General features: G+C 43.3%; 1 protein-coding gene across 1 annotated transcript in view; it reads right to left on the minus strand.

Moving 5' to 3' along the window:
- Positions 1–1687: 1687 nt before the first annotated feature.
- LOC306883730 (X-linked interleukin-1 receptor accessory protein-like 2) overlaps positions 1688–18028 on the minus strand; it is a gene marked incomplete at both ends in the record, with an annotated part of 313750 nt that continues 297409 nt past the window's right edge. Inside the window, 2 exons of the mRNA XM_079439154.1 lie at positions 1688–2373; positions 15858–16028. Coding sequence (XP_079295280.1) covers positions 1688–2373; positions 15858–16028 — 857 coding nt within the window. The remainder of the gene's footprint in view (positions 2374–15857; positions 16029–18028) is intronic.

The raw sequence follows: 18028 nt of genomic DNA on the forward strand, positions 1-18028 counted from the left end.
CTCAGAGTCAATTAGTCATATATTTATTTATTTTATTGGTCTGATAACAATTGTTATTTTTGCAAGGTATATTACAAATAATTGATATGCTAAAACCAGAAACCTGTGAATCAGACAAGCTGCTTGGTTTGTGAGTATAATAACAGCTCGCAGATTCATACTCTTCCACGCATGACTGTCTCTGAAGAGTAAAACGGCATACTAGTCGTGAGTATACAAAATCAAATCACCAAATTTAGTGACCTTTCATCCTAAAGGGCAGCATTGCATACAAATTCAATAAAATAATAATAAATATCAATATTGATCAAAAGTGTTTGATCATTACCAGCACTGAAATGCTTCATCTGTAGTACCAGATACACCATATAAACCAGATGTATCTATCCATAATGTATGAAAAACATCCGAATTCTGAGGAAGAAAACAGCCAAACGATCAGGAAATAAGGCAAATGATAAGCTGTATCAAATATGTAAATACCTCCTCGACTAGCTACAAAATATCAATGTGCTTATTAGATTTGAATAGTAATTATTTGCATAAATAACATATTCTTTAAAGCTCGCAGCTGATGTGTCTTTACATTATTGTGCTGTAACAACTGAAATCATAACGTCAGATAAACCAGATGCGGTGTTTGATGGAATAACTGTACATAGAAGAATTACCTCACAATTCAAGTAAGAAAACAATATCAGTAGCTCTTCATCTGTCTGAACAAGGTATGAAAACACTAAAGGCTAGAAGAAAGCGAGATAAACCATTATGGGCCAGTTTTACTAAACAGGAAATTAGCGTGAGAGCGCAAGTCCAAAACAGCGCCGATTATTTTTTTGTTAACAACTGTTTATTAAGTTTTATTTTGTGGAACAGTAGTACAAAACAAAAAGCAGCTGTACAAATTTAAAACCCACCCCACCAACAGCTCCGATGATTTACTGACAACACGCAAATGAAAGAATCTCATTTACATACTGACCAAGGCAATATACCAAGTGCAGCACAAATGAGCGTAGTCCCAAATAAAGAATCAAGAAGTAAGGAAGACACCGAACCGGAGGCCAAAACATGAAGGTTTGCTAGAAGTTTTGATAGAGCTGGTATTGCGTGACTCCTAGTTGAGGGTTCCAAGTCATCTTTTATTCCCTGAAGCAAATTAAAAATAGCATGGCTTGGCAAATGATATGCTCGGATGATGTGTTATTCTGGCATTCAAAATAAATTAATACATGTGGGAAGAAATCCTCTCCCTTCTACCGCGAGCTCTCTGTTCTCTGCAACAACAATTGCAGCCATTTCAAGCACAAAATAGTTTAAGACATGCTTTTTTGGGCGTTAAATAATGGCGCAAATGCCGGTAATTTGATGAGTGCAGACGTTAGTAAATCTTGTTGCTTGATTAATTTGAATACTCTCCTCCCATAAATTCTGAAAGAGAAACTCCTAGAAATGCATATTCAATAAGGTCAGGTGCAAAAGTAACTGTATCCACGGCTTTTCAGCGCTAATTCTTCACTGCGCATCTTTAGTAAATCCGGACAGTACTATTTTAACGGCAAAAGACGGTTTAGCTGTTAGTAAAACTGGCCCTATGTATTTTTTTTAATATCTTAACAAGATGAACTCATGCAGATAAAAAGGAAGGAAGGATGAGATCGGCGAAGCAATGTTTGGCGGAGCCGCTCTACCAGATGTCACTGGAAAGCTCTGGTCTGGACAGCGGCACGAACGGGCTGCTCAAGTGAATGTCTTTCTTGGGTTTGCCGATGTCGTTGTGCATCAGTCGTCCGTTCAGCAGCGTCATGGGCAGATTGCAGTACACGTGCCGGCCGCTGAGCGTGGCGATGGCGCTGCTGGGCAGCTCGTACTCGTAGCTGCGGCAGAAGTGACGCATCTGCAGGGGGCCTGGCTCATTATAGTCCGGTATCTCGACGTGAGCCGGCGCTAGAGACGCCGAGGTGGCAGTCATGGCCACCGTCGACACGGCCTGCAGGTCGCCGAACAGCCCCTGCTCACCCGAGTCCAGGACTTGTCTGCGTGACACGCTCTCTTTTCTCTTCGCCGGCATCTCATAGCGCACCCGCTTCCAGAACTTGGACTTTAGCTGGCTGCTCTTGGGCCCGTACCACTTGATGAGCGACAGCACTCGGATGGTGTGCTTGAGGTCCTCCACCTCCTGGTAGTTGATGACGCTGCGCAGGTCCGAGCATTCGATCATGATCACCTTGATTTCGCCCGTCACCAGCATGCTGTGCAGTCGCGGCTCGAACTGGAAGATGCTCCAGCCACGGCGGGCCACGAACTCAGGGGTCAAGACGATGATGAGACGCCTGCTCTGCTCCACATTGCGCGCCAGGTCCTCAATGTACGCTAGAGACACAGAGAGAGACCATGACTATGGATGTCACACACCAGCAGAGACAGATGCTTCAGAAATCACCTGCTTTTAGAGCTTTCTCTTGTTTGTGCAAAGCAAAGACAACTACTGTAAATATGTTAAAAAACACAAATATCCTGTATTTAATACTAATTTATTAGCCAATGTCTTTGGACTGAAATGAATGCACTAATAAGCAAAAATTACTTTAGATAAACTTTACATTTGTGTTTCTTTTTTTTATGATTGAGAAGAAAGTGTTGAACTTTCATCTCTTGAGTCTTGCGTCTTTTTCTTCATGCAATCCAGAACGGCAGCACAGCTGAAAGGTTTTTGAATTTACATTTCCTTCAGCCTGAGACTCATTCATTTCACTTTTAGTATGAAAGCGCTTTTACTTTTGCCAGAAATATACATTTTTATATTAAAAACAATCAACCCCAGGTGAGAACAAGTAATGCAAATGTAATGCATTACTTTCCATAAAAAGTAACTAAGTAATGCGATTAGTTATTTTTTAGGGAGTAATGCAATATTGTAATGTATTACTTTCTGCAACACTAGGGTGTATTTAGGGGTTCATCCTGCTCCATTGTACCACAGACATGCACGATGAAACCTCCAGTTGAACTTTTCTACAATATCTGACTTTAGATCTCTCTCTGATGGACAAAGAAACAGCCAAAACAATACCATATGATATGGATCATGATAAATGAGGGACCTGAACCATATCTGGGGATATTGGTAAACAGTAGCAACAGTCCAGCACATCCTTAGACAGCAATGTGCTAAAAACACCTTACTGCATAACAATGTTCCATCAGCATCAGCAACAGCACAGAAACAGACTCTCATAACCACATGGCAACACCTCAGCAGCTGTATCTCACACACCCATCAACCGCCCACAACACTCCAGCACTGAGCTCATGAGTTCTGGATGCTGCTGTATAATGCAGAAGTATTCAGTGGTTTACACCAGCTGATCAAACTAAGAAGCAGAACATGTGCTAATGTTCATTGTTCGCACAGCTCTCTGGAATGTGATTATTATTGGTCACTTCATTCTTTGTTAAAGTGTTTACAGGCATGTTTATTGCGATTAAAATCTGTACATCATAGTTTATTTGCATCAACGTACTGATTGGTTGACATATTGTGTTTACATGCGGTAAAGTTTAATCGCAGTATTGCCTAAATGTCATTAAGAGGGTGTATGTTAACATAGCCACAGGATCCACATTACTGTTGTTAAATATTTTTCTGTTCTGCTATTTTCTCTCTCTTCGGCAGTTGTCAAGCTTCTGTGGCCATTTCTTCTTGTTGTGTTAAATGTATCTTAACTCTTCATTTTGTTTATAGCAATCTTCCTGTTTCACATGACTCTCTGTTTGCTGCAGATGTCACACATCTCTGTGCATGTGATTGTGGACTAATCACAAGCTCAGGATCTGCCACGAGTAGACAAAAATGTATAATGTGGGTAGTACTGATCAAACCGAGTTGGAATTGTTTTGTTTTGTTAAAGCAAAACCAGTAGTGGAATCCTGAGTTTGTTCAACATTTGTGGAACAGGTCTATCAGTGATTATTTTGCAACATTATCCCTTACACATCTTTCCAGCACTCTAGAATTGATCAGATGATAGAGCTGCAGTAACCAAGCAGAACACATCCCTAATACTACGCTCCACGTGCACCGCTCAAACTCTCATTCATGAACTGAGAGAGACTCAGATTAGAAATACATCATCAACACTAGTGTTAACTTTGTCAGCCACTTTCAATTTTAGTCTTAGTCCCGTGTTATTATATTTAGTCAACCTTGTTATTATATTTATATTTAGTTATTATATTTAGTCAACCTTGTCCTGTTTTTGATTAGTCAAGGTTAAGTCAACAAAATGTATTCTCATTTTAGTCAGATTTTAGTCACTAAAATCTTAGTCACATTTTTGTCATTCTGTATAATGGTTAAACTGATAAAAAATATTTTTTGCTCAAAATCATATTTGTAATGCTTGTTGTCATTTGAGAAATTTACTTTTACATTTCAGGTATTGCACTTTCTTCAGTAAGGACAAATCAACAGAATGTGGACTCATAGGCCTACATGGTTTATTTTACCTCATCTACTGTGTAACAAATTTGCTCAAGTGAGATGAACATAATCAATCATAACGGGTTGTTATCAATTATATATTCATCTTCAGTAATTAACTGTAGCATTAATAGTACAATAAAATGATTTGTTCGTCTGCAGTACGGACAGTTTTAATCGTCTATTGACTCTAAGGAAAATTATTTCTCTGGCCACGAAGAATAATTTCCTTACTAGTACATTGCTCGTAACAAAACCGGAACATTAAAGTGACCTCGTTCTGTGAGCAGCAGACACAGGCAACCAAGTGTGAATACATATGGATTCTTGATGAATTCCTTTAGGTGTGATTAAGTGAATCGACAAAGTTACTGGACTTAAAACTGCCAGAAGCTCAGACTCCCCCCGAAAGTGGAGCCGCGAGATTTCCAAGGTGATATGTATGTCTCCAGGGCACCGAAAGTAAAAAAAAAGACCTCGCCTTTTGGGTGTGGGAGAAGTTCCCTTCCAGGAACTCGAGCTGTGTCGAAAGCGCTAGGGGAACGCCTCCAGCCTTCTGGCCAGTTCGGCGACGCCGTCAATTCCGTCGTCGACAGGTACCAAGAGGCCTGTATACCGGCGACGGCGTTTCAGCGGTTTCTCCCTCGCCTATCTCTAGCTCAGGGGGTTGCTGGACGCGAGCAGCCCTCGCTGCGTGGCAGCCCCTCTTCAGAGAGGCACAGAACAGAGCGTGGCTACTCGCACCCCACCGAGGTGGGGCCGTGGTGGCAAACGCTCCGGGTCGGGGACCTCTAAGGCTAAGCCGGATTTGCGGACCATTCTTAAGTCTAAAGGGCCCTCAGCCAAGAAGCCCTACGGGCGTGGCCCAGGGCTTACGAGGGCAGATCTCTCTGGGGCAGAGCGGGTTACACCTCATTATACGGTGTCCGTCTTCCCCCAGTGCCCTCGGGAGACCAGTCTGCTAACCCTACCAGAGTTCCAGGGCGCAGCTGGCTCCAGCGAGCGATATTCAAGGGGTGATGATGGCGCAGTGGATAAGACACATGCCTTTGGTGTGAGAGACCCAGGTTCGAATCCACTGTGAGACACCAAGGTGTCCCTGAGCAAGACACTTAACCCCTAGTTGCTCCAGAGGCGTGCGACCTCTGACATATATAGCAATTGTAAGTCGCTTTGAATAAAAGCGTCAGCTAAATGAAAAAATGTAAATGTAAATTCTCAGTTTCTTCCGCCCCGAAGTGTAGCGGAGCTGAGAAGCTTGCCACCCCTGCGGGGGTCTCTAGAGCTCCTGGTTCGGTCGTCTCCTGCCGGTCCTCCGCTTCAGGGCACTGAGCTAGCAGCTCTAGGTACACCAGAGGAAGACCATCTGGCAGCATGGAAACTGTCCTGCCTTGCAGGGTCTGGTTCTATCAGCCTGACCTTCCTAGGAATGACGAGGGTCTGAGGACCGTTGTTCAATAGGAGGCTGAGGCTGAGGCAGCCCTGATGCTATGGCCAGGACTTACGAGGGCAGACCCCTCGTAATTCTCAGTTTCTTCCTCCCCGAAGTGTAGCGGAGCTGAGAAGCTCGCCACCCCTGCAGGGGTCTCTACAGCTCCTGGTTCAGCCGTCTCCTGCCGGTCCTCCGTTTCAGGGCACCGAGCCAGCAGCTCTGGGTACATTAGAGGCCAGTCTCGAGAGACTGATTCCCTTAGTAGACCATCTAGGCAGCGTGGAAACTACTGCCAAATGGATCTCATTGGGTCCTGCGTACTGTAGAGAAAGGCCTTTGTATTCAGTTTCGGCGCTCCGCCACCGCCTTTCAACGGGGTGATTCCCACGTGCGTGGGCCCCCAGCAGGCTCTGATCATGGAACAGGAAGTAGACACTCTCTTGAGGAAGGAGGCCATCGAGGTGGTCCCTCCTCATGGAAGAGAGTCCGGGTTCTACAGCCGGTACTTCATTGTTCCAAAGAAGGATGGTAGATCTGCGTCAGTTAAACCGCTCAGTCATGTGACTGAAGTTCAGGGTGCTTACACTCTTCAGTCGTGTCTCAGGCCAAGTCTGAGGACTGGTTTGTCACGATAGATCTAAGGACGCATATTTCACATCTCCATCCTTCCCTCTCACGGGAAGTCCCTGAGGTTTGCTTTTGGGGGTAAAGCTTACCAATATCTGGTTCTTCCCGTTGGCCTTGCACTCTCACCCCACACTTTTACATCAACGATTGGTTGGTTCTAGCTCGATCAGAGCAGGTGGCGATTCGGCATTGAGATGTCGTTCTCGCCCACATGAAGGGGTTGAGACTGAACGCCAAGAAAGTGTGCTTTCTCCAGTATAGAGAACCACTTATCTAGGCGTGGTGTGGGATTCGACCACGATGCAGGCACGTATGTCTCCTCCTCGGATCGAGTCGATCCTCACCTCAGTCAAGAGAGTGAAAGAGGGCCAGTCACTCACTGTCAAGCAGTTTCAGAAACTGCTGGGGCTCATGGCAGCTGCGTCCAACGTGATACCTTTTGGCCTGCTGTACATGAGACCCCTACAGTGGTGGCTCAAGACCAAGGGGTTCTCCCCGAGGGGAAACGCGCGGCGATACCTACGTGCCTTAGACATGTGGAGCCAAGCTTGGTTCTTGTCTCAGGGCCCGGTGCTGGGAGCGTCTTGTCGCCGCGTAATGCTAGCGACGGACGCATCCCTCACCAGCTGGGGAGCGGTCATGAGTGGCCACCCTGCTCGCGGTCTGTGGAGCGGTCGCCATCTAACGTGGCATATCAATTGTTTGGAAATGTTGGCCGTGTTTCGTGCACTCAAGCACTTTCTCCCAGACCTAAGAGATCACCATGTGTTGGTGCGCACCGACAGCACAGCGGTGATCTCTTACATCAACCACCAGGGAGGTCTGCGTTCGCGCCCCTTATACAGCTGGCGCACCAGATCCTTGTGTGGTCATATGGCTAACTTCGCTCGCTGAGAGCCGTACTATATACCTGGTTATTTCAGGGAGGAGACATCCTGTTGAGGCAGGGGCCGAGGCCCAGGGAATGGATGCTTCACCCCGTGGTGGTGAAGCAGATATGGAAAGTTTTTGGCTTTGCGACTCAAGAGTCAGCGCTATGCCCCTCTAGTTCCTCCAGCTCCTCTGGACCTGGCCGAGGCTTCGTCTGTACGTTTTTCCCCAATCGCTCTGCTCCCGGGAGTTCTGGCGAGAGTGCGCCAGGACGACGTCAGACTACTTTTCGTAGCACCGTTCTGGCCAGGCCGAGTATGGTTCTTGGACCTGATTTCTCTCCTCGACGGTTCTCCGTGGGAGATTCCCGTCAGGAGAGATCTTCTCTCACAGGCGGGGGGCACTATCCTTCACCCCCGCCAGGAGTTATGGAAGCTGTGGCTGTGGCCTCTGAGGGGGCGCAGCTCATAGCCTCCGGTCTCTCAACCGATTTTGCTGAGACCATCTTCCAATCCAGAGCTCCCTCTACGAGGAAACTGTATGCCCTGAAGTGACAATTTTTCACTTCTTGGTGCGGAGACCGCCACCTTGACCCAGTTAACTGCCCGATTGGTACAGTGCTGGAGGTCCAGTGCTCTCTGTAACCTCCATTCGAGCCTATTGAAGAGATTTTTGATCGCATTCTCACTTTGAGACTTCCTTCCTTTTGGCGATATCTTCTCTTAAGAGAGTGGGGATTTGTAGTAGTGATGGGAAGTTCGGATCATTTTACCGACTCGGACCTTTGAGTCTCGTTCAGCAAAATGAACGAATCTTTTTTCGAGTCATTTCGTTCATTTTAGCAAAATATAATTCAAATGTTATCTGTTACTTTCCAAACACATCTACTACTTATGCAAACGTTTATCACACTACAAACAATACAAAACTATAACGCTATAAGAAACAGAAAATATTACTTAATTGTTTACCTGGGTCTTTAGTCTATGATTAGCGCACCACCTCTTATCTGACAAGTGTTCGGGTTTGAGTCGTTCGTTCATCACGTGACAGCCCCATACGCTTAACCAATGCAGCCTGAGCCGGAAAGAGAATTGATTAGTTCTTCTATATCGAGTCTCGGGTTTGAGTCGTTCGTTCATCACGTGACAGCCCCATACGCTTAACCAATGCAGCCTGAGCCGGAAAGAGAATTGATTAGTTCTTCTATATCGAGTCTCGGGTTTGAGTCGTTCGTTCATCACGTGACAGCCCCGTACGCTTAACCAATGCAGCCTGAGCCGGAAAGAGAATTGATTAGTTCTTCTATATCGAGTCTCGGGTTTGAGTCGTTCGTTCATCACGTGACAGCCCCGTACGCTTAACCAATGCAGCCTGAGCCGGAAAGAGAATTGATTAGTTCTTCTATATCGAGTCTCGGGTTTGAGTCGTTCGTTCATCACGTGACAGCTCCATACGCTTAACCAATGCAGCCTGAGCCGGAAAGAGAATTGATTAGTTCTTCTATTGAGTCTCGGGTTTGAGTCGTTCGTTCTTTTGTCACGTGACGTGACAGTTTTGGACAGAGAAATTAGTTAATTTACAACCTTCCTTACAAACGGGTGCATAGTCATTATTATTATTATTAGAATTATTAGTATTGTTATTTACTCTTACAGTTATGTGATGCTTTTCTGGTCTCAAATTATTGCTTTTAATTTCTGTTACATGGTTCTTTTCCATAACACCATGTGGTAAAAAAAGATAATAACGAGTTGGTTAACCTCTTCTTACACTACACATATATCTGCACAGTTTTGTTTTATTTAACTGGTTTGCACTCTATCTATTCTGCCAAGTGCCACTTTATCTCTTTTTTTATTTTTCTACAAGCGTCCTCATTTGTATATCTGTATAGTTGTATGTACATATGTTTAAACTGTATTTATCTGTATTTGAACGTCTACTGTCAGTGTCTTAAATGTTAACTGTATGCACCAAGGGTCAGAGAGTAACGCAATTTCAGTTCTCTGTATGATTCAGTTCGCCGTACATGTGGAAGAATTGACAATAAAGCAGACTTGACTTGTTATGCTTTGTTTTTTTTTTTTTTTTAGTCTAATCTTCATAAAATACAATACCTTGTTGTATTTATGTATTTTGAGTTAACCCTTTAGATTGGACTATAGTGTTACTTACTATACTTTTGTAACATATGACACTTTAGACATTAACACTCTGTACACACTCCTGAATTGTTTTTTATTGTTTATTTTTGTGCCAGAAAAAGCTATAGCAAAGAGGATAACTATTCCAAAATGAATTTAAACTATTTAAATAAAAAATACAAGAAAATTAAAATATACTAAAGCCACAGAGCCTTAAAAAACTAAAACAAAATACTGCACAACAAGCTAGGCTTTTTTTAATAATAAATAAAATAAATAAGCTTTAAAATAAATAACACGTTTGTGCCAAAAAAAAAGCTTTCTAGCTAAGAGAATAACTAATCCCAAATGAATTTAAACAATGAAAAAAAAAAAAAGATTTTTTTATATATACAGGTCCTTCTCAAAAAATTAGCATATTGTGATAAAGTTCATTATTTTCTGTAATGTACTGATAAACATTAGACTTTCATATATTTTAGATTCATTACAACACAACTGAAGTAGTTCAAGCCTTTTATTGTTTTAATATTGATGATTTTGGCATACAGCTCATGAAAACCCAAAATTCCTATCTCAAAAAATTAGCATATTTCATCCGACCAATAAAAGAATGGCCATTATGTTCATTTATGCACTCAATACTTGGTCGGGAATCCTTTTGCAGAAATGACTGCTTCAATGCGGCGTGGCATGGAGGCAATCAGCCTGTGGCACTGCTGAGGTGTTATGGAGGCCCAGGATGCTTCGATAGCGGCCTTAAGCTCATCCAGAGTGTTGGATCTTGCGTCTCTCAACTTTCTCTTCACAATATCCCACAGATTCTCTATGGGGTTCAGGTCAAGAGAGTTGGCAGGCCAATTGAGCACAGTAATACCATGGTCAGTAAACCATTTACCAGTGGTTTTGGCACTGTGAGCAGGTGCCAGGTCGTGCTGAAAAATGAAATCTTCATCTCCATAAAGCTTTTCAGCAGATGGAAGCATGAAGTGCTCCAAAATCTCCTGATAGCTAGCTGCATTGACCCTGCCCTTGATAAAACACAGTGGACCAACACCAGCATCACTGACTGTGGGTACTTGACACTGGACTTCAGGCATTTTGGCATTTCCCTCTCCCCAGTCTTCCTCCAGACTCTGGCACCTTGATTTCCGAATGACATGCAAAATTTGCTTTCATCCGAAAAAAGTACTTTGGACCACTGAGCAACAGTCCAGTGCTTCTTCTATGTAGCCCAGGTCAGGCGCTTCTGCCGCTGTTTCTGGTTCAAAAGTGGCTTGACCTGGGGAATGCGGCACCTGTAGCCCATTTCCTGCACACGCCTGTACACGGTGGCTCTGGATGTTTCTACTCCAGACTCAGTCCACTGCTTCCGCAGGTCCCCCAAGGTCTGGAATCGGTCCTTCTCCACAATCTTCCTCAGGGTCCGGTCACCTCTTCTCGTTGTGCTGCGTTTTCTGCCACACTTTTTCCTTCCCACAGACTTCCCACTGAGGTGCCTTGATACAGCACTCTGGAAACAGCCTATTCGTTCAGAAATGTCTTTCTGTGTCTTACCCTCTTGCTTGAGGGTGTCAATGATGGCCTTCTGGACAGCAGTCAGGTCGGCAGTCTTACCCATGATTGCGGTTTTGAGTAATGAACCAGGCTGGGAGTTTTTAAAAGCCTCAGGAATCTTTTGCAGGTGTTTAGAGTTAATTAGTTGATTCAGATGATTAGGTTAATAGCTCGTTTAGAGAACCTTTTCATGATATGCTAATTTTTTGAGATAGGAATTTTGGGTTTTCATGAGCTGTATGCCAAAATCATCAATATTAAAACAATAAAAGGCTTGAACTACTTCAGTTGTGTTGTAATGAATCTAAAATATATGAAAGTCTAATGTTTATCAGTACATTACAGAAAATAATTAACTTTATCACAATATTCACAATATCACAATATTTTTTGAGAAGGACCTGTATATATTAGCACAACAAGCTAGGCCTTTTTAAATAAATAAAAAATAAATAAGCTTTAAAATAACACTGTGGCTATATTTTAGAACATGCTTTAAGGCATGTTTGCATAAAAAAAAAATGAACAGACCATTTTTATTTCTAGGAAAATGCTTATTACACATATTTTGATAATTTTATGATAATTCTTAAATATGATCCAACATACAAAAAATACAGTTTTACTTTATGGTAGCCTATTTGATATGTACTGATCCGGCAAGTGGTCGCGTGACAAAAGAACGAACGACTCAAACCCGAGACTCAACCGAAGAACTAATCAATTCTCTTTCCGGCTCAGGCTGCATTGGTTAAGCGTATGGGGCTGTCACGTGATGAACGAATGACTCAAACCCGAGAATGCTGTGCAATGCGCATGCGTGACTGAACGAATCACTCCCCGAGACGACTCGTTCTTCCCGAGTCACATTAAAGATTTGTTCAAAATGAACGAATCGTTCAAGAACGACCCATCACTAATTTGTAGGCCCTTCGTGGCCCCTTCTTATCTCGTCTTTGCCCCTGGTCTGGCCAAAGCATTTCTCTACCCTCGAGCGGGTTATTTCCTAGGTCCCCTCTTCTATACCACGGCCTGTCCAACCTGGAGTTTTGGTTCCTTGCCGCTGTCGCCTCTGGCTTGCTTAGTTGGGGACGCTTCATTCCCAGCGATATCGTCGACCTGATTGCAAGACACTATTTAAACTTATTGACACATTATTTTCCTTTTTTAATATTGTGCAGTGCTTTGACACAATTTGCATTGTAAAAAGCGCTATATAAATAAAGGTGACTTGACTTGACCTGTCGTGCTGCAGGCCTTCAGTCCTCCTCCCTTTGGGGAGCCCGACCAGAAGTTTAATTGTATGTGCCAAGCAGGGTCTGCCTGCTTCTAAGCAGACCCTTAGTCGGTGGATTGTGGATACTATTACTCTGCATATGAATCGTCGGGTCTTCCCTCGCCTATGGGGGTTAAAGCCCATTCCACCAGGAGCATGGCGGTCTCCAAGGCCTTTCTGGCAGGGGTTTCGATGCAGGATATCTGCAATGCTGCGGGTTGGTCCACGCCCCTCACCTTTGTTCAGTTCTATGACCTTGATCTTAGGGCCACTCCAGGCTCTTCTGTTCTTTCGCCCTCGCTGTGCGCCTAGTGATACACACAGGGCAGGTATTTGGAAGTCTGGTGGCGTGGGCATCTCGTTCCCCTAGCGCTTTCGACGCAGCTCGAGTTCCTGGAAGGGAACGTCTCGGGTTACGTATGTAACCCTGGTTCCCTGAAGGGAACGAGACGCTGCGTCTCGAGGCGATACTTCCTGTATCCCTGCGAGAGGTTGCTTCATTCCTAGAAGCAAATGCCGGCTCCACCGCACGTGCTTTTATGCTTCCCGGTCGGTGACGTCACCCGCCTATGACGTCTCGCCCATCCATTGGACAGATTACACTCTAGTTCAGAGCGCGGTCACGCTGGAGGAGTTCCCCTAGCGCTTTCAACGCAGCGTCTCGTTCCCTTCAGGGAAGCAGGGTTACATACACTCACCTAAAGGATTATTAGGAACACCATACTAATACTGTGTTTGACCCCCTTTCGCCTTCAGAACTGCCTTAATTCTACGTGGCATTGATTCAACAAGGTGCTGAAAGCATTCTTTAGAAATGTTGGCCCATATTGATAGGATAGCATCTTGCAGTTGATGGAGATTTGTGGGATGCACATCCAGGGCACGAAGCTCCCGTTCCACCACATCCCAAAGATGCTTTATTGGGTTGAGATCTGGTGACTGTGGGGGCCATTTTAGTATAGTGAACTCATTGTCATGTTCAAGAAACCAATTTGAAATGATTTGAGCTTTGTGACATGGTGCATTATCCTGCTGGAAGTAGCCATCAGAGGATGGGTACATGGTGGTCATAAAGGGATGGACATGGTCAGAAACAATGCTCAGGTAGGCCGTGGCATTTAAATGATGCCCAATTGGCACTAAGGGGCCTAAAGTGTGCCAAGAAAACATCCCCCACACCATTACACCACCACCACCAGCCTGCACAGTGGTAACAAGGCATGATGTATCCATGTTCTCATTCTGTTTATGCCAAATTCTGACTCTACCATCTGGATGTCTCAACAGAAATCAAGACTCATCAGACCAGGCAACATTTTTCCAGTCTTCAACCGTCCAATTTTGGTGAGCTCGTGCAAATTGTAGCCTCTTTTTCCTATTTGTAGTGGAGATGAGTGGTACCCGGTGGGGTCTTCTGCTGTTGTAGCCCATCCGCCTCAAGGTTGTGCGTGTTGTGGCTTCACAAATGCTTTGCTGCATACCTCGGTTGTAACGAGTGGTTATTTCAGTCAAAGTTGCTCTTCTATCAGCTTGAATCAGTCGGCCCATTCTCCTCTGACCTCTAGCATCAACAAGGCATTTTCGCCCACAGGACTGCCGCATACTGGATGTTTTTCCCTTTTCACACCATTCTTTGTAAACCCTAGAAATGGTTGTGCGTGAAAATCCCAGTAACTGAGCAGATTGTGAAATACTCAGACCGGCCCGTCTGGCACCAACAACCATGCCACGCTCAAAATTGCTTAAATCACCTTTCTTTCCCATTCTGACATTCAGTTTGGAGTTCAGGAGATTGTCTTGACCAGGACCACACCCCTAAATGCATTGAAGCAACTGCCATGTGATTGGTTGATTAGATAATTGCATTCATGAGAAATTGAACAGGTGTTCCTAATAATCCTTTAGGTGAGTGTATGTAACCCGAGACGTTTTATCTGGTTTCCCTGTAACATTTATTTTGGTTAGTTTGACCAATAACAAGGCACATAGTTTCAGCGGGAAAGTGTTTCTTTGTCCCACTTGACACCTCATTTGCATGTTTTATGACTGTTCTGCTCAATCGGTGTAATTCTTCCCACAGTACAGTAAAAATAGTATGATGCATTTCACGATCACACAGTGTACATCATTGTTTGCGAAATAAAGAGCAGATCATTTTGATATCAAGAAAGAGACATCTAAAAGATATTAAACCAGAGATACATTCATACACCTGAATATGAGTGTTTAGAGCTTACCAATACAAATAACGAGTGGTCACTAGGCTAATATAATAAGGAAACGTACAAACAACACATGCATATACCAGATACATTTGTAACTGATTAATTATGGTCTAAATAAAGGAAATGTCTCTATGCATGTGTGTTATGTGTGTTGTACTCGTGGAGGTAGTCCACTGGTCAGCCAGGCCTTTGGTGTCTGGTATCGAGGATCATTTAGTTCTCTGGAATGTGTTTGAAGTCCAATGGAGAGAAAAGATAGTCAAACTGTTTAGCGTCTTTTTGACAGTGGGGGGACAACCATTGGCAACTTAGCACCCATATAAAGGTCGAATGTAGGGCCAGGTCTGTGAATTATATGCAAATGTCAAAAGGCTAAAAGGGTCTCTTAAGACATAAAGGATCATAAGCAGATGTTACAAGTGTACTGATTTAATTATAGGCTTTTTATTATATACATATATTAATACCAAAGACTTATGCGCTCTCTCTGTCTACATTATGAAAACTGGTAAAACAAACAAAAATTATAATACAGTGAAATGCCTATTAATTCCACTAATTTCAAATTGCAATAGCCTATTTCTCTATTAAAACAACAGCGGTTGAGTAAGTGCATTTATTCAGCAGCCACAATAGCAAACAATATAGTCAAGATCTCATGACAGAACACAGACCAGCTGAGAGATATTTATTTAGATGCTAAACTCCAGCTTGTTTGTCTGTATTTTCAGATCATCGGTGGCGGCGCTTCCGCAATGAGGAGCAAGTGTGTGCGCATGGTTGCCAGATTGCTTAAAATAAGCAAAACACAGGGTGGAAAATCTATCCTTGTAACAGCAAAGCTCTGATTCGGGGATTTGAATACTTGATATCTTGCAGCTACACACATGAAAGCTCACGTATAGGAGTCTACAGCAGTCTGCAATAACATTTTGTCTCCTTTTTTGACGAAAATAAGATATTTCTGGTAAATATTTTTTTTTAAATGCATTTTAGTCTCGTCTTATTTCATCGACGAAATTGCATATTGATATAGTCATAGTTATCGTTTATTGACCTTATTATCGTCTCGTCTTCATCTTGTCTTAGTCATGGGAAAAAAGCTCATCAACGAACATTTTTTGTCATAGTTTTCGTTAACGAAATTAACACTGATCAACACTGAGCACTCAAACATGAGCTGGCTTCTGCTGTTTGTTTTGCTGATTGTAAGCGAATGAACGTCAGGTGTTGCTCTTACTGCTGCTGGGAATGAGGTCTCGGTGCGGGATGAAGAGTTTATATCCGTAGTGTTTCTCCAGAACGTCCGGTAAGATCTCCAGAGCGAACAGCTCCTCCTCGCTCATCTCACACTCCAGCGACTCCAGGTCCACTTTGGTGTAGGACAGGTAGGCGTCATATTCCTTGTTGTCTGTAAGGAACAGATATGTTGTATTGCACAGGTTAATTCTGTCATCATATTACACATTAAATTATGATTATAAAATGGTCGGTACATTAAATAGTTACAAATTGTCATGAGATTGTTAAAGTTTTGGAAAATGCATATAAATTTGAACAGTCTCATTTGTGTGTCCTGCTCACGCTCCACTGGAGGTTTGGTTTAGGGATGCAGCTTCATGCTTAATGAATCGCATATGTGTGTGAAATTTGAAAATGATGTTATGTTATGAATATAAATCGACACTTCAGTGTGGAAGTGTGGAAGCACCACAAGGAGACTGTATGCCCTAAAATATTATCTCTTTGAGTCGTTGTGTGAATGTGGCCACTATTTCCTCTAGCCATGTACCTATCGATGGAGTTTCTGTGGGGAGGCATCACTTGGTGTCTCGATTTCTGCACAGTGCCAGACTGCTGAGGCCTTTCTGCAGGCCACGTGTCCCTTCTTGGGACCTTTCTGTGGTCCTGGAAGGTTAATTAGAGGCTCCATTTGAGCCCAATTATAGCCATTATGGTGTGTTTCCACTGCCACGTAGCGAGCTCAGAGGAGCGAGCGTTTTCAATTCATTCCTATGTAAGATGAGCATAAACGCTTGTGCTGTGCATTAAAAAAAATTAATTAAATTGAAAGCGGTGCAGCACTGAGAAAGCGTGGCTGAGAGCGTGGGCAAAGTTGGGCATTCTTCGACTTTGTGCAAATATCGAGTGAAAAACGCCTTTGAAATGATTACATTTGAATCTCTGGAGAAAAAAAAGCTTCACCCTTAATACCAGACTGGGCATTTAGGATCTATGTCCACTGCTCAGGCCAGTGGGATAAATCCTCCCAAACTGTGGTGTTCTCTCCACACAGCGCCTTTCACATTGGATTTCAGATGCTCTCGCACTGGCCTGTGAGGTGCGGGGAATGTCTTAGCCTCAAGGGCTCGCTGCACTGGGGTGTAGCATCTTCCTAGCGTCTTAAGAGTGCATCCTTACACGATGTGTGTGCTGGTCCTCTCTGCATGAATTCATAGGTTTTTACAGTCTGGACAAGGACTTAACCCCAGGACCTCTTGTCCTTCAGGGTTGATCTAGTGCTGTCTGCACATGACGCAGCGTTGAGTTCCACTCAAAAGGGAATGTCTTAGGTTACATATGTAACCCGGTTCCCTGAGAAGGGAATGAGGCGCTGCTATGCCCCACTTCAGGCGTGCCTGTGCATTTTCCCTCAGACAATTAGAATCCAGGGATTCCGTGACAGATGCCATGTTATGGTCTTGCTGCCCTGACCTCAACACGTGTTCAGATACCGGTCACGCAGAGTGTTCCCAGAGCGTCAATAACATGATGCAGAGTTATGTACGTAATCTTCTTATGAAATCCGTTTGGATTTCAAACATTTTGAATGTGTTTTGATGAAAGTATTATTAAAACCATTTTGAAATACAACACTTGGGTCCAGATTGACTAAACAGGGCAAATTAGCATTAGTCACTCAGAGTGCAAGGACCTTAAATCTTGAATGTTATTACTTATTTTGTTGTGCTGGTGAGGCAAAGACAATTTTCCATTCAGGTGGACAATAAAGTTATGCAATACAATACAATACAATCTGTCCTTGCAGTTCTAACATTTGGAGTAATGTAAATGAATGAGTTGATAAGGGTAATGTAAAAGAATATATAAAAGAAAAAATTTACTTAAATTTATCTCAAAGAATAGTTAATAATAATGAGTCGATAAGGATAATGTGAAAGTAATGAGACCTTAAGTACCATTTAGTTACTAATATGTACTTTTAAGGTACTAATAGGCTCCCTTTAGGGGTAGATAAGATTCAAAGGTGTGCATTTTTCAAAGGCACTGCCCCAGTGACAAGTTTTGCACCTTTTTTCTGAGAGTGTAGGTAACTCTTTATGCTATGATATGTGTATTGTAAGCATTTTTGTAGAGAGAAAACAATGCATTGCATTAATTACCTTTTTA

The sequence above is a fragment of the Barbus barbus genome, assembly GCF_936440315.1.
Source record: "Barbus barbus genome assembly, chromosome: 17".
Classification (NCBI taxonomy): domain Eukaryota; kingdom Metazoa; phylum Chordata; class Actinopteri; order Cypriniformes; family Cyprinidae; genus Barbus; species Barbus barbus.